The sequence below is a fragment of the Canis lupus genome, chromosome 18, assembly GCF_048164855.1.
Source record: "Canis lupus baileyi chromosome 18, mCanLup2.hap1, whole genome shotgun sequence".
Taxonomy (NCBI): domain Eukaryota; kingdom Metazoa; phylum Chordata; class Mammalia; order Carnivora; family Canidae; genus Canis; species Canis lupus.
The window spans coordinates 54,689,078-54,708,031 of record NC_132855.1 but is presented as its reverse complement, the minus strand read 5'-3'; the positions used below and the strand labels follow the sequence as shown (position 1 = coordinate 54,708,031).

Genomic DNA, 18,954 nt, shown 5'->3' with positions numbered 1-18,954 from the left:
GCATCATGGTGCGGCAGCAATCCTACATACCCTCGTCTGACTCAACTGCCACCACCTCGGTGGGGCCACGGGGTGTGTGGGAAAACGGGGAGCAGGGCGGGCAGGGCTGTCAGCAAATCAGATTACAAATGTGATAGGACTACAGGGGCCGGCGTGTTGCAGGAGGGACGAGGGGTTCAACAAGACAGTTTGTGACAGGAAGGCTTCAGCAAGATCACTCTGGCCAAGCTTCCAGGACTGACAGGAGAAAAACTGGATTCGGACAGAGAAAGCTGATAAAAATCTTACTCAGCTATGGTTCCTTTCTTAAAGAAGGAAGAAGAGAGACGAGGTGGCAGCGGCTGCTAACCAGCATGTTCATGACACTTACTCATGACAGGTTCCAATGCCCACAGCCTTCTCAAAGGCTTTCCGATCTATCGTTCACACTGCCAGCATCTTCATGTTTCTAAAATATATATTCTTCAACATATCTCCTGACTTAAAATCCCTTGGTAGCTCTTTATTACTCATAGAATAACCTACAAGCTTCTATCAGGGACCACACTCCAGGATTTGGACCCTGGCTTCCTCTCCAGTTTCACCTCCTGCTACCTTTCTGTTCAATCTTATGCTCTAGGCAGAAGCTATTTGCAGTTCCCCTACATAAGCCACGCTTTGTTCTATTCTCATGTTTTTGCTTGTGTTGCTGCCTGTTGCTCAAATGTCCATTTTCTCTTCTCTTCACCTGTTTAACTTGCACTCACCTTTCTGGGCTCACTTTAGGTGTTAGTTCCAAATATCCCAGGGTTTAGTGCTCTTCCTCTCTGATCCAACAGTATCCCGAACAGATCTCTGATATAGGCATTGCAATCTGTTGCATTGAACTTTTTTTTTTTTTTTTTTTTTTTTTTTTGTCTCTCTTCTTGGCTAAATAAACTGTGAGCTCCTCGAGGTCAGGGATTATGACCCATATTTGGCTCCCTTTGCCTAGTATGGTACGTAACACGTCATAAATGTAAATATGTTGAAATAAACCAATATTGATTTTTGAATGCCTAACATACAAAGCACTGTGGGGTAACAAATATATATTTATATAATTCACATGTCACTTTTAAGGAGTTTATTGCCTAGGAGCCAAACAGTACCTTATACAGAAGAAAAGTACAGGTAGACATACAAGATACTATAGAGCTGCATGCACAAACAAAACAAAACAACGAAGCAAACACAATGCCTGCAGGCTAGCATTTGGGATTGGACTGATCTGGAAAGTTCTCTGGGGAGGACAGACCTCAGTAGCAACAAAAAGAAAGAAGATTCAAATGGTTTGAAGGGTGGGGAGAGCATTTTAAGTATGGGGAATAAGAGACAGAGTTCACTGTATTTGAGGAATCGGGTGAAAACATTGGCTAAAGTAGAGGTTGATTCAAAAATGCTGACAAGGTCAGGGTGTGTATAGGGAAGTCATAGGTTAGAAAAACGTACTGGAGCACATTGGAGCAGATCTTAAGTATGTCTTTGTGCTGACACCAACATAGAACTTCTCAGCATTCTAGATTGCCTGTTCATCACAATTCCTGTGTCTCCTCCAGAATCAGTGAAAGGATAAGACACATCAAAATGGAAAGTTTCAGTGCCAAGGAATCACCCCTTCCTCAGTGAAATAAGGTTTCCTGATGTCCTTCAAGGTATTGTACACTAGACCTTTCCCTTTTTTGTTTCGGATGTAGTTCTTGTGTTTGTGTGATTTTGTTTTTTCCACCCTGGGTTGCAGAAAAGCAGCCCAAGATTTGTACCTCTCAGTTTGATGGCTTCTATTTATTGTAGATTCAATATACATGAATTGGACTCACGATTCCAGTAAACTAAAGGTGAGAAAAGGGTGAAAAGCTCATTAGTCTATTCCCCTTGAGGGGACTTTCAGAGTTTAGCTCAGACTAGTCATAAACTCTAGACGATTGTCTTTAGGGTTTATGTCTAGACAATCAAACTAGATATAAACCTTAAACAATCACTTATTGGCACTATCAACACTAACACAATTTTTTCTCCAAACCCGTGGGCTTTATAGGAGCTTGGGCTGATAGGCCCATCAAAGTTCTTCTTAATTGCCAAGACCCCTATAATTTGATCCCATCCTACATGTTTGTTTTACTACCTAAAACAACAGCAACATATACCTTCTAAGTAGGCAACTTGACACACTATCTTACAAGGTCCTGGCTCAAGCCCCGCATTCTTTTTTTTTTCCAAGACACTGAATACGTTTTTATTGAGCCTTTTAGTTTACAACATGAGGTAAAAGGAAAGTCATTTCACCTTAACTAATATTTTACACAGCTGTAGTAAAATATCTCAAACTTTAAGGAATTATGATGGATTACATATATTAAAAGTTGGGGATTGGGTAAACAATATCTGAGTTCTTGAATTTTCCAGTTGACTCTCCCCTTACAATAGTAACCAGCTCTAGTTACATAAGTTTCCTCAAGGCCATGTTTTATTGTTGCTAATGTCTTTGTATCTGAAGCATTGCTCTTTCAATCAATATCCACTAATTCCACTTCAAAAATGAGTTTTGCATTTGGTGGAATTTTGGCATCAGGCTGTCCTTTCTTTCCATAAGCCCATTCTGGTTCAGTTTCTAGTTGAGCCTTTTCTCCTTTACTCATAGTTAAGAGTGCTTCGTCCCATCCTCTGATAACTTTGCCTATTCCAACCTTAAAACTTAAAGGCTTGGCATTTTTCTTCTTCTTTGAACTGGTTTGAATATTAGTATCAAAAACAGTCCCATCCTGTAGTGTTCCTGTATACCAGCAGTGAACAACATCTCCCTTTTTGGGAAAGTTGGTTTTATCTCCTTTTTTAAGGACAGATTTTGTATATTTTGGTGGACCCTCATCCAGAGTCTCTTCACACTTGGTTTCTTTGGGTTTATCTTCATTAAGCTTCACATTTTTCACCTGCTCAGACACTTTACTTATATTTTCAGTACCTTTGAAACACTTTCAAAAAGATGGTTGTAGGCTGTAACCAAATGGTCCTTGTTAGCTGTCTTGACCACATTTTTAATGTTTCCTAATAACTTATGTTCTGCAAGAAACGAATCTGAACCATGGTCCTGTAGAAACTTGATAATGTCCTTCTTGGGTAGTTGCTCGCTGTGCAGCTGCTCCATGGTCCAGGCCCGCTGTGGAACGGCTGCCGCCATCCTCCCCCGCTGCCTCCTCAAGCCCCACATTCTTTAGGAAACATCCCTCCAAGCCTCACTGACCTCTCTAAATAGTAGCTTGTACATCATCAACTTTTAGCTTCCCTTTTAAATTGTCTGTATCAAAGAAGGTAGCAGCTCCCTGCCACTCTCTCCCCCACACCAACACATACACACTTTCCCCAGCTTCACAGGGGAAGCTGTTGCTCTCCAACTTTCTCCCACAATTGGCCCATGAATCAATTTTATTTCAGATCTTTATGTATTCTAAAGAAATTAGAATATCACCTTTAAATCATTTGGTTAACTCTCTCCCCAGGAGATGAAATGACTTATTACCATTTACTTACCAATAATTACCATTTATTTGTCATTCTTGTTTCACATTTAAAGATTATTTGTTTATTTATTCACAAGAGACACACAGAGAGAGGCAGAGACATAGGCAGAGGGAGAAGCAGGCTCCATGCAGGGAACCCAATGAGGGACTCCATCCCAGGACTCCAGGATCACTCCCTGAGCTGAAGGCAGAGGCCCAACCACTGAGCCACCCAGGCGTCCTTCTTTTTTTTTTTTTTTATTTTTTTCCAGGCGTCCTTCTTGTTTCACATTTAATGGTCACTTTCTCTCCCTCCCCACCTCCAACACCACCATCCACCCCAGCATTTGGTACCAAAGTTCTTGAAGACAAAGGTCATCATGTCTTGTGCATTTTCTGCATTCAGAACAGCATCTACCAGTCTTCTTTTGTTTCCCATGCAGGATCAAGAACATGGTTGGGCACATGGTGTGTGCTAAGGAAGGAATGGATTGAATTGAGCCTCTGCAGAACGTGGACTATTTGGAGGCGCTGAATTTGGCCTCTGGGTGAATACTTGCCTCAGATCAGCCCACTTAGCAGTGAACAGCAATGGGCCAAAAGAGACACGCCAAGTATGTAGTTTTGTTTGCCCAACTAAGTTATAAATACCATTTTATACAAATGTATGTTGTAGCCCATATCACTTTGAACAGGTCTAGTCCCAGAGTAGACTAGACCTCATTAAAAATGTTCTAATTGACTACCTGTCTTCAGGTTAAAGCCCAGATCTGGATCTGTGTTTTATGCAGCAAGTAGAGTAGCATTATCAAAAGGAAAGTACCAGACTGTCCTTGTTGACACTGCTGGGCTGAAGGAGCATTTTTCCCACAGCAATCTGCCTTAAATTGGCCTTAAAGAAGAGTATCTGGGATCCCGTGCTGCCTTTGAAATAATAAAGAAGTGTTTTGAAAAGTGTTATAATAAAGACTATGGTATACTATTATGAGATAGCTTAAAGTAAGAGGACAGTCAAAAGGGTACCAACTTTAAGATGTTAAGTGGGGATGAACTTAGTCTATCCACAATGTGTCACCTGCTCCCCTTGAGACTATTTTTAAGATCTCTGGCCTGAGTAAATGATGAAGTTGGTAGCCAGCAATAGATGGAAGTGAGCCATGCTTGGAGAGACTTGATACTAGATTTGGGATGATTTGTACCATTCTATAGCAGTTGACCTGACAGCTACATAGCTTGGCTATTTCTACTTTTCTTAGTTTGGTCCTTGCACTGCCACCCTCATTTTTAGAGGAGAGAGATCTACTTCAGGTAGTCCTAGGCTCCTACTTAATGTAAGCTAGTTTAATACCCAAATAGGAACTATCTCCAAAGAAGAAGTAGGCCACTTATTTTAATTATTAGTCCAATCTTACTGATGGGCATCTTTCACTATGTTCAGGCACTAAATGGGTGTAGTAAAATTAGTCAAGGAATTGAAAATACCTTCTTACTAAATATCACAACATCTGACTCTCTCTTTTCTCCAAAAGGAACTGGTATCTGGGTAGGGAATTAGAAAGTAAGAGAAACAGGAACATCTGCTCAGTGGTTGAGCATCTACCTTTGGCTCAGGTCATGATCCCAGGGTCCTGGGATCAAGTCCTGCATTGGGTTCCTTGAGGGGAGCCTGCTTGTCCCTCTGCCTATGTCTCTGCCTCTCTCTGTGAGTCTCTCATGAATAAATAAATAAAATATATTTTTTTTAAAAAGTAAGAGAAACAACAAAGATAAGATTATTTGCCATTGACAATTTTTACCACCTTAGTTCTAGATAGAGAAACCTAGATATGATTGGGTACAAGAGGGAGCAGTAATCCAAGCATGGTAATTAAGAATTGGAAATTTGTGCTTATGTCAGTAGCACATACACTAAAATTGGAATGATGCAGAGAAGATTAGCATGGCTCCTGTACAAGGATGACATGCAAATTTGTGAAGTGTTCTATATTAAAAAAAAAAAAGAATTGGAAATTTAGTGTGAATTCCCACTAATAATATCCCTTCTTGTGGAATCAATTGTTGGCAAAGGTAGAGTTATTTTCCTGTGGAGAAGAATAGGCAGGTAGGCATTCAAAATAGTAGGTGGGTGGTCTTTAGAGGTATTATGAATGTCCAGTTGTCTAAAGGAATGTCCTTAAGCAGTCTATTAAGACACTTCCTTAAGTTGTCTAAAACTGCTATTTCAGAAGAATTCAACTTGCCAGATGTCATCATGTCTCCAAGAGGTCCTACTTGCTTAACTCTTCAAACCGAAGGTTTGTTTTCCCCCAGCACACAGGCTGGATAATGAATCCTATTCTTTATTATACATACATATTCAATTAGTGATCAGTCAAATTGGGCTCTTCTAAGTCAGGCTCCCAAACTTTGTTGAGGGAGATTGAGAACATGACAAGAGCTCGGAGTAAGAAAATACAGTTGGATATTCTGCTTTTTTTTCAGGTTTCAAAACAGCAAATCAAATATTCCAGGAACCAGCTCAGTTAAATTTGAGAAAGTAATAGAGGTTGATAATGATGAGGTAAGAAAGAGCATTAGCAAATATTTATGTGCAATCTTTCTTTGGAGTTAGAGTACTTTATAAGTTGGGTTCACAAACTTCCTGCTGAAAAGCAAGAAGGGGTCAAGATTTATATAGAGAGCAAGGTTAGTTTATCCCAATTTTGTAAAAGAGAAACAGAGACTTAGAAAAGAGACAGGGACATATCAGCAGCAAGTCAGGGCTAGAAGCCAGGGTCTGTAAACCTATCTTAGAAACCTGATTTCGCTAGACCTTACAGCCAGCCACCTCTTACAGCAAAACTCCATTGGGTAGCTCGGTTGCTTCCCCAGCATATTTTCATATGCAAGTGAATTTTCCAGGCCAACTTTTATTTTACCAGCCTGGATAGTATAATTCAACTAAAAACACATTCTACTTTATTTTATTTTATTTTTTTCACATTCCACTTTAGATACTGTTGTCAGTTTTGACACTTTAGTCAATAGCTGTAGACTAATTTGGAACCGAGATGCAATACCTCAGAAAAATTCAAGATTAGAAACATTTTCCTCAGAGACTTTCTCCTTTAAAATTAACAAACAAACAAACAAAAAAATCCTACTGGGGCACCTGGGTGGCTCGGTTGGTTAAGTGTCTGACTCTTGATTTTGTCTCAGGGTCATGAGATCAAGCCCTGTGTGGGGCTCCCTAGTGAGTGTGGAGTCTGCTTAAGATTCTCTCTGTGTCCCTCTCCCTCTGCTCCTCCCCACCATCCCCCCTTTCAAAAAAAAAAAAAAAAAAAAAGCCCTACAAAAGAAGTCTTCACATCTTTTTCTCAAATTTTTTTCAGAGACTTCTATGCTTCTAAATGTATATTATAGCTGTGAAGCAGATTATTCATTTTTTCCCTCCCCCAAAGCAGATTATTCATAATATATCTTTGTTTTGAACAAAAGGACCTCAGTTTTCCAAAAGGGTAATAAAATTAAATCATTGCATCTTTGGATCTATCTCTTCTCATTGTTCCTAATGGAACATATGGTGTGGTTCTGATAGTCCTCCTCCTGGTCGGCTCTCCCAAACCCCTGGGCATTGCCGGCTCCTGGCATTTCCCTCCAGACCATGACACCTCCCCTCATTGCACCTTTCTGTCCCATCCTTACTTCTTCCCTCTTTTCCATTCATGTTCCTGCTTTCCTTACCTTTTATCTTCATGTTCCCTCTCCCCTGCACCCCATCTTACCATATTACCTTTCCCAGGGGCATGGCAATCATTGGAAATGCGGATCTAAATACAGGATTGGGCCCGCTTCTGATTTCTAATTATGCTCAGCCCAAAGGCCGGAACTCAGAGCTCTTATCTCCTGGTGTCCTCATCCCTTTGACTCATCTTTGGATGACCTAGGGCTGAGCTAGAGGCCAGGCAACACGAGGCTGAGCAGAGGAGCTGCAGGAGGCCCAGCAACTGCACAACCAGACATGACACTCCAACAGTCGGCCAGTTACCAGCACATCCACCAGCAGAGTGGCGGACAGAAGTATTACCAATGTTCAGTTATTTTTTGGTAACTCTTCTGGAAGAATCACGTACTGTAGAAATATTCCAAAAAACAAAACAAAACAAAACAAAACAAAAACAAATGCACCATTGTTTCTCCCTTCCTCCATGTCTGCTTCCATCTTGGCAGGCAACGGTCCCTGGGGCTTCCTTCTACTACAACCTGTAGGTTATTGCCCTTTTATAACTTGCTTTTCTCCTGAGAGGGTGTCTTCCATGTTGATTTTCACCTGATTTCCCATGAAAATGAAAAAGGCAGAAGGAAGAGGTGTGATGCCCTGGAGTGATTTGTCCCCACCTGAACTTTGATGCTGCCTTTATCCACTCCCCTCTCACAGCTTTACCTGACTTCATAAAGCAGGTCCACATTTCCACGTACAAGCTTCCCCATCAGGACACCTCAGAACCTAGTTTTCTTTGCTGTGGCCCACATTCCAGAATCCCAGGATACAAACCTTGAAGCACAGCGTTGTCCTCACTTCATTTAAATCAGAGGCCGGTTTTTAGTCGGACTCAGGGCATGTGAGGAATGGAATATTGTTGAGGCTGGGTGCAACTTGAAACCACTCATTTCAATGATTGTCTCTAGATTTGTGATGCAGTCTGGCAATCAAAATTTGTTCTGAAGAACCTCCAGCATTACGCAATCCATCCAAATTTGGTAGGTGGAGAAAATATCCATTCCCGCCCACCCCGGGGTTCCCTAAGAGTAAGGTCCAGCAGCAGTGCCACTGCTACCCTGCTTCCCAGTGCTGCCAGCATCTGTGACCACACAGGCGCCACACAGAGATGCAGAGCTGTCCTAGGACACTGTGCCAGCGGCAGTGCTGAATATGGTTGACGGTGAGGGACAAGGGACGAACTGGGAAGAAGGCGGTCCCTGCAACTGATTTCCTTTTTCTTTTTTTTGAGGGGGGAGAGCACGAGCTTGCACATGCAGGGGTGGGGTGGGGATGGAAGGGCAGGTGCAACCTCTGTCCCTTCCCTACAGAGGCAGAAGACAAGCCAATTAATTGATTTCTTTATCTTCTCTGGATCTAATCCCTTTGTTTCTCTGGAAACCTCTGTGTTGCTCAGGCCTGGTACTATGAGCCTTTGAAGTCCACTGCTTTGCAGAGGTTCCTGGCTCAAAACAGGAAAATCAGAAGCTTCATGTTAAAAGTAGCAGAGTATGATCAGGATAAGACCTTGCTGATTCTGACCAACAACCCACTTCCCTGCCCAATTGACCAGCAAGGAAAGGACATGGCACCAAAATACTTTTCCAAGGAGTTGCCGCTCAAGGTAATGGCACCGGGGAAGCATCCTGGCACCCTGAGGAAGGTCCTTGAGGAATTAGGAGCTAGCTTGAAGAAGGGAGTTAAGTTAACATGATGGAAGATGGTGCTCAGGAGCTAGCTTCTTCCTTCTTACTCCTTGCCATGTACTTCACACACACACACAGAATCTGGAGAGCCTGGGAAAGACTCAGAACCAGAACTGTACAAGCTTGTGTCATGAAACTTTATTGCATGGTCCTAATTAGAAATTGTGCCTCCTGGCCAAAGACATTTAGTTTGTAATTAACCAAAGGTAATCTAGCCACTGGCTTCCTAGTTGAGTATAAAGTAGCAAAGGATAAGCCAGGAAATGAGGAATGAGAAACAGAAATAACTAAATGGGAAACTAGTAAAGGGTTTACCCTTTACACTCATTGCTTCTGGGTGTCAGGATCATTGCTTCTGGGTGTCAGGAGATGGGGAGAGGAACAGAGCGGAGCATTTACTATTATGGCAGCCAGATGTTTGGGACTCGGTTCTACATGATGGAAGTTCATGTTCAATGTGATAAACAATTGCTGAACACACATGAAACAAAGAATGAAAATATAAAGATGCTTTCAGGACAGTTTCTATCTGGAAGGAACTTGGAGTCTAGTAGGAGACACTGATCAATACATGAGAATATGTATAATAATATACATTATTAATATGAATAATAATAAAATTATTATTTTATTATGAATATGAATATGAATAATAATAAAAATTATTATAGGAGGATATATGGATAATAAAAGAATATGCAAAACAACAGAACAGAGTAGAACTTAGTATCTTTGTTGGGGGAAGGGAGTAATCAGGGAGGTTTTACAGAGGAGGTGACCCCTCACAAAAGAAGAGGAAAATATCCCCTATCTCCAGGAAGACTGGAGAAAGTGAGGTGCATTCATGGAGATATGAAAGAATAAAAGGGGGGAGACATAAAAGGTATAATCAAACTGGCATTTTAGAAAGACTGTTTTTGGAGGCTGTGAGAAAAGATGTGTTCACTGTGGAAGAGATGCAAATCAGAAAGATAAGTCGTGATGTTACTACAACAATCAAAGTGAGAGGTGCTGCAGAATTGTACTACATCAATAGCAGAGGAAGTGAGGAAAATCAGCTTAAAAGATGTTTAGGAATCAGGATTTAAGAAAGATCTTGACAGCCTTGAGAGCAGGCCTACTACAACAAGAAGAAATTGAATGAAGTAAGTGAAAGTGCAAACAAAAGAATCTAATTATCACAGAAATTACCCAAGACAGACCCTTTCTAGTACAATGTGGTGAATTCTGGTTTGTGTTTCCTTAGTTCCTAGATGAATGGCAGTAAAAGATTCCTCTCCAAACGGAGGGTAAAATGCTAACATGCAATGATACATGCTAAACGTGCTTTCATTAACAAATTCATTGCCTATGGTTTCTTGGGTCTCAGGATTTGTGCCCTTTGAGCATAAATTCGGTGGTCAATTCTCATGGTTATGGGTAATATACACTTGACAGAGGAATGACTGCCGGGCCAGGGTTGTTCTACTCAAGGTAGAGAAAGAAATACAAGACTATGGTGTAGCTTGATGTAAGAAGAGCTTTCTCCCAACAGCTGGCACTTTCTGAGCCTTCCAAATCACATGCAGGACCTGATCATATTCATGAGCAAATTGTGCTACCAGCCAAATTGTATTAATAGACAGTGTTAAGGCACTGATTGTCAAAGAGTGACACCATGAGAATTCTACAGGCGATCTGGAACAAGTCCAAGAAGAGGGACAGGCCCAATATCTAGAACACTTCTTTCATATTCATGCTGCAACCCCCCTTTCTGTGCTACACAAATGTAACAGTCTTTAGTGACTGTTACACAACATAAGAAGCATTCTTTTGCTATGCCCAGGCATGTGTATAAGAAGGGGTAGGTTCCAGCAGGCAAATTGAAGAACAGAGCAGGCATGTCTGTCACAGTGGTCGCTATCCTCACAGCCCCTTCTAAGTGAAATGGCCCTACCACCATTCAAGAAGAAAAGGATGCCCTTGTACAACTAGCTGGGACCTGGGAGGAGGCAGACCCAGTGAAGCAAAATTCATAGGCTGATCAGTACCCCGTGGTGTAGATTGGTATCCCCAAATGAAAACAAACAAGAAACCCCTCAAAAGCCAAAACCAAACCAACACCAAAGCCAACCAACATATCAGCGACCCAAAATCCTCAGACCCATCACAATCCTGCTTCCAGGCATCTGAGCTGGAAAAGGGGAAGATGAAGGCAGTGGGAATGGAAGCTGAAAGGACAGATAGAGAGAGGCCATTAAAAAAAAAAAAAAAAAATCAAACCAGGAAGAAGAGCATAGTGTAGGGACCATGAAAAGGAGGGGCAGCTGAAATTCTAGTGAAATAGAAACAAATAAGCAGAAGTTACAGGTAGAAGAAAATACAGAGTAAAGGTAGGGAGTGAGCATGGCAGAGAAAGAAGGAAACAAACAGGAAGAAAGTAGGAGACATGCTAATGATAGGGTGCCAGAGGTGAGGACCCAACTCACTGTGGTAATCCTTAACTAGTGCTGTCCTGGATTCCAAAAACTTTTCCCCCCTTTTTAAAGAAGATTTTATTTATTTGACAGAGAAAGAGAGTTAGCACAAGCAGGGGGAACAACAGGCAGAGGGAAAGGGAGAAGTAGGCTCCCCACCAAGCAGGGAGCCTATGCAGGACTTGATCCCAGGACCCTGAGATCATGACCTGAGCTGAAGGCAAATGCTTAACCAACTGGGCCACCCAGGCCCCCCCCGCCCCCCCCCCCCAAATACTTTTCCATTCCTGTTTTTCTGCCACGAGGTCTAGCTCTGGTAACATTTCTGCTCCTCTTATAGTCAGAGTGTTAGCTGTGTCTTAATTCCTAGACACATGCACTCTTACAGCAAAACCTCTATTTATTGAGGTAATTTAAACACAGAAGTTCCTTAAAACCAGAAGAGCTGGGCAGCCCTGGTGGCGCAGCGGTTTAGTGCTGCCTGCAGCCTGGGGTGTGATCCTAGCTAGAGACCCTGGATTGAGTCCCATGTCAGGCTTCCTGCATGGGGCCTGCTTCTCCCTCTGCCTGTGTCTCTGCGCCCCCCCCCCAACCTCCTGTGTCTCTATGAATAAATAAACAAAATATTTAAAAAAAAAAGTGTAGGAAGAACCAATTCTTTAAATAAATAAATAAATAAATAAATAAATAAATAAAATCTAAAAAAAAAAAAAAAAAAAAAAAACAAAAAACAAAACACCGGAAGAGCTTAAAGAGAATGAATACAGAATTTAAAAGACACAGTTCAACAGGAAGTTTGGGGGTTTTTTCTTAGGAGGGTTTAAAATTTTGTGAGAGGAAGTTCAGATTGTGTCATTTCATCAGTCTGGCCATTCATTTATACTTCCATTGATTCAACAAGTATTTATTGAGCACCTACTTTGTGCCAGGTACTGTTATGGGTGATAGGGATATATCAGTGACTACACCACAGTCGGCCTAAATGAAGTTGAATTCTAATGAGGTAGACAGACCATCAGCAAGCAAACAATCACACAGATACTATATTATGTGATAAGTGCCATGACACAGCAGGATGAGGGAATGGAGCATGATGGGTGTGACGGGCAATTTTAGAAGTGTAGTTAGACGAGGCTCTCAGAAGAGGTGATGATATTTGAACAGAGACTTTAACCAGGTGATGGGATGTGTCCTGCTGTTGCTAGCATATTGCTTTCATTTCAGGTTGCCACACATTAGGAAAAATATAAACAGTAGTTTTCTCAAATGAGTTAATAGGAAAAAGCAGGAGAATAGGGAGCCCAGAGCCAGATCACATGAGGAAAAGCTCACAACATTTGCAATATTGAGCCTAAGACAGGAGAACGAGCTTAGGAGGAATGTGGTGGATCTCTTTAAATTCCTTAAGGACCCCAAGCAAGAGACACTAGATGTGTTCTCTTTGGGCTACAAGGTAGAAGTTACAGGGAGATGGCCAACAGCTGAGTAAAGAGGAAATAGGTTGAGTTTTTAGGAACAGGAAGATTGACCACTTGATAGTAATATTGGGAGGGGATAAAAAGGTCAGATGGGTAGATTGGGTGACCTTTGAGATCTTTTCTTAAAGCCTTTGATTCTATGACCTTTAGTAATGGTGAAATTGTTACCTCACAAAACATCCCATTCCCTGACCTTTTCACTGCAGACAGAGAATGGAATGTGAATGAGGCAGTCATCTTTGAGAAAGGAAGGTGGAGTCCCATGGATTTCTTTCCCAGTTTATTACCAGATGTTTGGTTTCCTAAGTGATTCACTAATTGAATCCTTCTCAAAACTGGGTAACATCCTTTGCCATTCACTTCAAAGGGCCACTGGGCAAGTCCAGTCAATTACTTAAGACACTGACCAGGTTTTGGACATGTCCTCCAGCAACAACACAAATGGATACGGTATGCACTTCTTATCAGCAGTTTAGCTTTCTGTGGTTTCGGTTACCCAGTCAACCCTGGTCCAGAAGCAGATGATCCTCCTTCAGCAGTAGTCTAATGATAAGTCACAATGCCTATGTCACTCATCTCGCTGCATCTCATCATGTGGCATCTTATCATCTCACATCATCACATGAAGAAGGGTCAGTGCAGTACATTATTTTGAGAGAGAGAGAGACAGAGACAGAGACCACATTCACATAACTTTTATTTCAATGTAATTATTCTATTTTATTGCTTATTATTAATCTCTCACTGTGCTTCATTTATAAATTAAACTTTATCGTAGGTATGGATGTATAGGAAAAAATAGAGTATATATATCTAGGGCTTGGTCCTATTCGTGGCTCCAGGCATCCCCTGGGGGTGTTGGAATGTATGTTCCATGGATAAGGGGGTCTACTATCTTAGCCCACTCAGGGAACCATTTCCTTTTCTTTTGGTTTCAGTCCTCACCTCCCTCTCTGGCAGGTTTTGTTGCATCATTTTAGGGGAATTGAAGATTAGTCCAGGAAATTAGTTCCGTTTGCTCCCTCACTTACTCTCCTTTCCTCTGCTGCAGGAAAGTTATCAGCATAAACCTCCTGGGACTGTCTGCCTACCCCTGATGTCTCAGAAAAAAAAGTTAAGATCTGGGCTGAAACCAACCTTTCCTGTGACCCTGTTGGAGGATCCTACATCCCAGCGAGAACAGTGGTTTAGGTGAAGTCCTGGCTCTTGTACTCATTTTCTTTCCTATCTTCTCCTTATTCATGTTACAATCTCTTTTCATCACACTTTAACAAAAGCTTTTCAATTGTAGGAAATATCTATAACGGCATAATAATAAGACAGCTTCCCTACATGACCCTCAACCTCATTTATACCCTAATGAAAAGAGACAATAATGCAAAGCTAAGGTTTTTCACTGAGAATGATTTTCAAGAGTGAAAAGAAGCACTCAAAGATCTATGAGAGGACACCGAACAAAATTTTCTCTCAGTGCATGTGAAGGGCTGTAGCTTAAGAACAATGAGCCGAGAGATTTCATTTGAAACTAGTTACAGGAGCAGCTCACATCTAATTCGGGGAGAGAAGAGATTTAAGAGTTCCTTCACCAATTTACAATGCTAGGTTCTTAGAAGTGTCCCTTCCACTCCAAACCAAAGAACACCCTGTAGTGACTGTCCTTTTTTCTCCCCCAGGATCAGAGTGTAGTGACTGGTTCCATTAAGCCCCCTGCCCTGGGATCTACTAAATGAGCTTTCTTTCTTAAGGTTTTCCACCGACAATGATTTCAAGAGTGAAGGGAAGTATTTAAAGGTCTGTGCTTTGAGGAAACAGAAAAAAATGTACCCCCAGCTCAACTTTGCTTCAGTCTGTAAAAGAGATATGAGGAAAGATGGTAAGCTTCTCTCCCACCTTTTTTTTTTTTTTTAATTTTATATATTTGAGAGAAAGAGAGCACAAGCAGAGGGGAGGGGCAGAGAGAGAGGGAGAAGCCGACTTCCCACCGAGCAGGGAGCCCTATATGGGACTTGATCCCAGGACTCTGGGATCATGACCTGAGCCAAAGGCAGATGCTTAACCTACTGAGCCACCCAGGTTCTTTCTTTCAAAGCAAAGGCTTACACACATCTGAGATGTGGGCAGGAGGGACCACCTTTTGGGGACAAGAGATAAGGACAAATCAACATCTTTCCTGGAGGTTCTGGAGACTGTTTTTCCTTGTAGCCTGGAAGCTAAGAATTGTTAAGAGGCCCGAGTAATACTAGGCTTTGGACCCTGTTAAACCCTTAAATTTCTTCTCTCTCTCTCTCTTTTTAAAACCCCTACATTTTAAGAAAGCTCTAGCATAGTGTTTCCCAAATGACATCACCTACCGTCTTAATAGTTTTGGCCACATTGATGTATTATTTGCCCTCTGGCTTATCTAATGTTTTTCTTTAAAAGGTTTTTTGTTGTTGTTCCTTTCCTAATACTATATCATTTACATCATGGGTTTGATATACTAATAACATGGTTTTTTCGACATATATTTAATCAAGTTTATAATAATTTATAATAATTCAAGTTATTTATCTATGCACCACCCCATGTTAGCATAGTAAAAGCTGTCGGAAAGCTGTTCTAGAAGGACCAAAGGATAAGTCTGTGGGTTTCAGAGGTTAATGAGTTTCTTTGGGGTCGAGGCAGGACATAGTATGGAAGGGGTTTGCGATAAGGTTTTATGGACGGGAATGGAACAAGAATGCTCCTTACGTGTTATCAATCATTTAACATTTATAGGGCAACCAGAAGTGCTGAAACTTATCAAGCACCAAGACTGTATTTCCCCTTCCTCCCAACCCCCAGCCCGAGAATAAATAAGTAGGAATATTTATTTCCTTCAAGGGAAATTCCACCCCTTCACCAAGGCAAGGTTGGAACTTTATAAGCAAGAGAAGATAAACGTAACAGTTAATAGGACATTTAGTAAAGTTGGAGTTAAATCTTAAATGGTACTATATGTAGGTTATCAGCAGTTTGGTTTAAATCATTTTGGGGGGGGGATTTCTCTCGAATCTGGAATCTAATCTAGATTAGAATTTCTCTAATTTTTCAAGGGCATGAACCTTTAAGGCTCTATCTTATTTACATTTCAAGATTTTAAAAAGATTTATTTTTTCATGAGAGACACAGAGAGAGGCAGAGACAGAGGCAGAGAGAGCAGCAGGCTCCTTGAGGGGAGCCAGATGCGGGACTTGATCCCCAGACTCGGGATCACCACCTGAGCCGGAAGCAGACGCTCAACCACTGAGCCGCCCAGGTGTCCCCACATTTCTAAACAGAACACTTAATATCTGTCTGTAGCAATTAGTAGATTTCTGGGGATTTTACAGTTTCCTTCAAGAAAAGTTGAGTACTTACTTTACTCTAAAGGGCTCCTTTTGATGCTTTCCCTAAAGAAAGCCCATGGGGCTGAGAAGTTGAAACAATGTCTCCACTTCAAGCAAAAGGGACTGCCAGCAAACCCTCGTTCTGCCAATAGCCAGTCACGTTCCACGTTTGCCAGGCAACCAAAGAAAGAAAGATTACCCAGAGAATGTTGTAGATGGGGGCTGATTAGGGGGCCCTGGAAGAGATAGACGGTAGGGCTTGAACCAAGGTGATGGCAGTAGGAAGGAGCAAACAGATTCAAGAGATATTGGCAAGACATAATGCATCAAAAAAGTGTGGAGGGATGGAAGCAAGAAGAGCCCACGGTGGAAGCTTCCAAGTACAGGCAGAGGTTAAAAGAGAATCTGGATCAAGTGATGACACTGAAGCCAAAGGTAGAAACAGTTTCTTAGTTACACTCTCAGACGGGAGAACCTGAAAGCCACACACACTTTAGGAGAAGGCTACGAGGAGTATGAATGCGCCTTATTGAGAGTTCTCTAAGTGTCAACGTGCTTGCAGGTGGGATCGTTGGAAAGGGGTGGGATGACACCGGGAAGCCTCTCTGAACTGGCGGGGTTTTGATGAACGGAAGGAATCCAGAAGTGTGAAGAAGCTTGGGCGCGGTAGTCCGTGGTCCAACATTTGCCCTCTTGTTCCGTCCCTCCAAGCGGGTCTCTTTCCTGCCTCCCACTGAGCGTCCTTCTCGACCCTCTGGAAACCCACCCTGACCAGGGGGCCCCGTGCTTTGTTGCAGTCGCCAAGTCAGGGAGTGACGTGCCGACCTCCGAGGCGGCCCGCGCACCGCCGAGCCTTTCCTCGCTCCCGAACCAGGAACCCGCCAGCCCTGTGCCCGGGGAGCGCGCCCGCCGCGACGGAAGGGCCCCGCAGCGGATCGTCAGGAAGGCCGCTGCCCTCCAGTGAAGGCGACCCTCCCGGCCGCCGCCGCCTCCCCAGGCTCGGGGGCCGCACCAGGCGCCGTCCAGGGCGCGCAGACCAAATAAAACCGCATTGTGCTCGCTCCGGGCTGGCGCTGCGGCTCGCCGGCCGGCGGGTGCGCCCCCCCGTGGGCCCCCGCCCCGCGCCCCCGCCCCCCCGTGGGCCCCCGCCCCGCGCCCCCCCGCCCCGCGACCCCCCGTGGGCCCCCGCCCCGCGCCCCCCCGCCCCGCGCCCCCCCCGTGGGCCCCCGCCCCGCCCCGCCCCGCCCCGCAGGGGCCGCGACGCACCCCGGGGGCCCAGCGCCGGCCCCGCCTCCGCGCGGCTGCGGGCGGGGCGAGGGCGTGGCCGCGGCCCCGGGGGACGGGCGCGGCCGCCACAGCCGGGAGGGCGGGCCTTCTCCCCGAGTGACGGGACGGCGACCCAACCGGCGCCGGGGCGCGGGGCCGGCCTTCCTGCAGCCTCTTCCGCTCGCGGCTGCGGCGCCTGGACGGTTGCGGTGGGTCTGGGCGCTGGGAAGTCGTCCAAGATGATTAAAAAATTCGACAAGAAGGACGAGGAGTCTGGTACGCGCTGGGCTGCCGACGCCCACCCTCGGCCGCGGGGCCCCTTCCCCGCCCGCCGCCACCTGCTCCCGGGGGCCGCGGACCCGCAGGCGTGGGCGCCCGGTGCGCCAGGGGGCCGGAGCTGGAGCCCGCCCCTCCCTCTCTCCCTCCCTCCCTCCCTCCCTCCGCCGGCCCCGCTCGGCTCCGCTCGGCCCCGCTCGGCCCCGCTCGGCTCCGCTCGGCTGCAGCCCGGGGCCTGCCCCTAGCCCCTCCCCCGGCCTCGGAGCCTCCCCTCGGGTCGCGCGCCCCGCGCCCGCCCCCGCCCCCGCGCCCGCCCCCGGGCGCAGCCCCTCGGAGCCGCCTCCGCCTCCGCCTCCGCCTCCGCCTCCGCCGCGCCGCGGGGGGGGGCGGGGGGTGCTCCAGGCCGAGGAGGCGGGCCCGCGGCGCGGCGAGGGGCGGGTGCACGCGCGCTGGGGGCGCCGGAGGTGGTCCGCCGGGACCGAGTGTGCGCGTGTGTGTGCGCGTGGGTGTGCGCGTGTGTGTGCGCGCGCGCGCGTGTATGAACCTGGAAGCGCCTTGGCCCTTCCAGCCTGCCCGAGGACCTTAGCTGTGTCCGCCTCCCAGGGGATTACGACTGGCCCACGGTACGGAGGATGCTCGAGTGGCGTTCTCGAGACCCAACTTTGATCCAGAGCGAGTGGGGAAGATGCCAAGCCACCTAAAAACACCCCCCCCCGCCCAACCCCCCAACTCCCAAAGCACAAGCCCTCAGTGTTTGGTTCGGCTCTCCCATGGTGTGGTGGACGTTTGGGTTTAGTAAATCTCCATGGCCCCTTCCAGCTTGACAGCATTCTTGGCTATAAACTCTTTTCTGCCTCGAAGTAATTGTTGGAAACATGGAAGATAGCGCTTGTCTTTCAGGGAAATCCAAAAGGGTCCTACCACAGTCTCATTAATCTTAGCTGTGTGAACATAACATAGGCTCGCAACAGTCCCATAAAAAGAGGACAAGGAAAGAAGACACTCTTTTTGGGCAGGGATCGTGCAAAAGAGAAGTGCAAGATCCTCAGTAACTAGCAACGACAGCTAGTACCAGAATCCATATGATTTTATTCAGTTCATATGTGTATTAGTAACGCTTGTCACTGTGCTATCCAAGTGGTCGCTTCATCTAGGTGAGATATCCCAAGCA

General features: G+C 44.9%; 2 protein-coding genes, 1 long non-coding RNA gene, 1 other non-coding gene and 1 pseudogene across 5 annotated transcripts in view; 3 read left to right on the top strand and 2 right to left on the bottom strand.

Annotated features, from left to right (window-relative positions):
- The first annotated feature begins 1,543 nt into the window (after positions 1 to 1,543).
- Positions 1,544 to 17,302, top strand: TSGA13 (testis specific 13). Of its 2 annotated transcripts, none has more exons than XM_072784596.1 (9): positions 1,544 to 1,673; positions 3,959 to 4,129; positions 5,741 to 5,809; positions 5,997 to 6,075; positions 8,184 to 8,255; positions 8,672 to 8,878; positions 13,946 to 14,085; positions 14,640 to 14,767; positions 17,039 to 17,302. In XM_072784596.1, exons 2-9 carry the CDS (start codon positions 4,107 to 4,109, stop codon positions 17,203 to 17,205), a joined length of 885 nt encoding a protein of 294 aa, XP_072640697.1. In that variant the 5' UTR covers positions 1,544 to 1,673; positions 3,959 to 4,106; the 3' UTR covers positions 17,206 to 17,302. The 2 variants fall into 2 exon arrangements, with proteins under 2 accessions (XP_072640697.1, XP_072640698.1); XM_072784597.1 differs by lacking the exon at positions 17,039 to 17,302 and adding an exon at positions 15,652 to 15,793.
- Positions 2,239 to 3,207, bottom strand: LOC140609560 (peptidyl-prolyl cis-trans isomerase FKBP3 pseudogene; annotated as a pseudogene).
- Positions 5,400 to 5,506, top strand: LOC140609639 (U6 spliceosomal RNA). Its single transcript, XR_012011393.1, has one exon. It is a non-coding gene; the product is annotated as a U6 spliceosomal RNA (small nuclear RNA).
- Positions 13,133 to 17,285, bottom strand: LOC140609278 (uncharacterized). The gene is made up of 2 exons (XR_012011173.1): positions 16,273 to 17,285; positions 13,133 to 13,587 (listed from the first exon to the last, which is right to left on the bottom strand). It is a non-coding gene; the product is annotated as an uncharacterized lncRNA (long non-coding RNA).
- A 340-nt stretch (positions 17,303 to 17,642) lies between the features above and the next one.
- Positions 17,643 to 18,954, top strand: part of COPG2 (COPI coat complex subunit gamma 2) — a 114,950-nt gene continuing 113,638 nt past the window's right edge. The window contains exon 1 of the mRNA XM_072784582.1: positions 17,643 to 17,783. Coding sequence (XP_072640683.1) covers positions 17,747 to 17,783 — 37 coding nt within the window. The 5' untranslated portion in view covers positions 17,643 to 17,746. The remainder of the gene's footprint in view (positions 17,784 to 18,954) is intronic.

Bases quoted from the DNA above. Each gene is read 5' to 3' on its own strand.
- TSGA13 (XM_072784596.1), top strand. From the start codon at position 4,107: ATGGGCCAAAAGAGACACGCCAA. The intron at 4,130-5,740 runs GTATGTAGTTTT...CTGCTATTTCAG, and splicing joins GGCCAAAAGAGACACGCCAA to AAGAATTCAACTTGCCAGAT. The intron at 8,256-8,671 runs GTAGGTGGAGAA...TGTGTTGCTCAG, and splicing joins ACGCAATCCATCCAAATTTG to GCCTGGTACTATGAGCCTTT.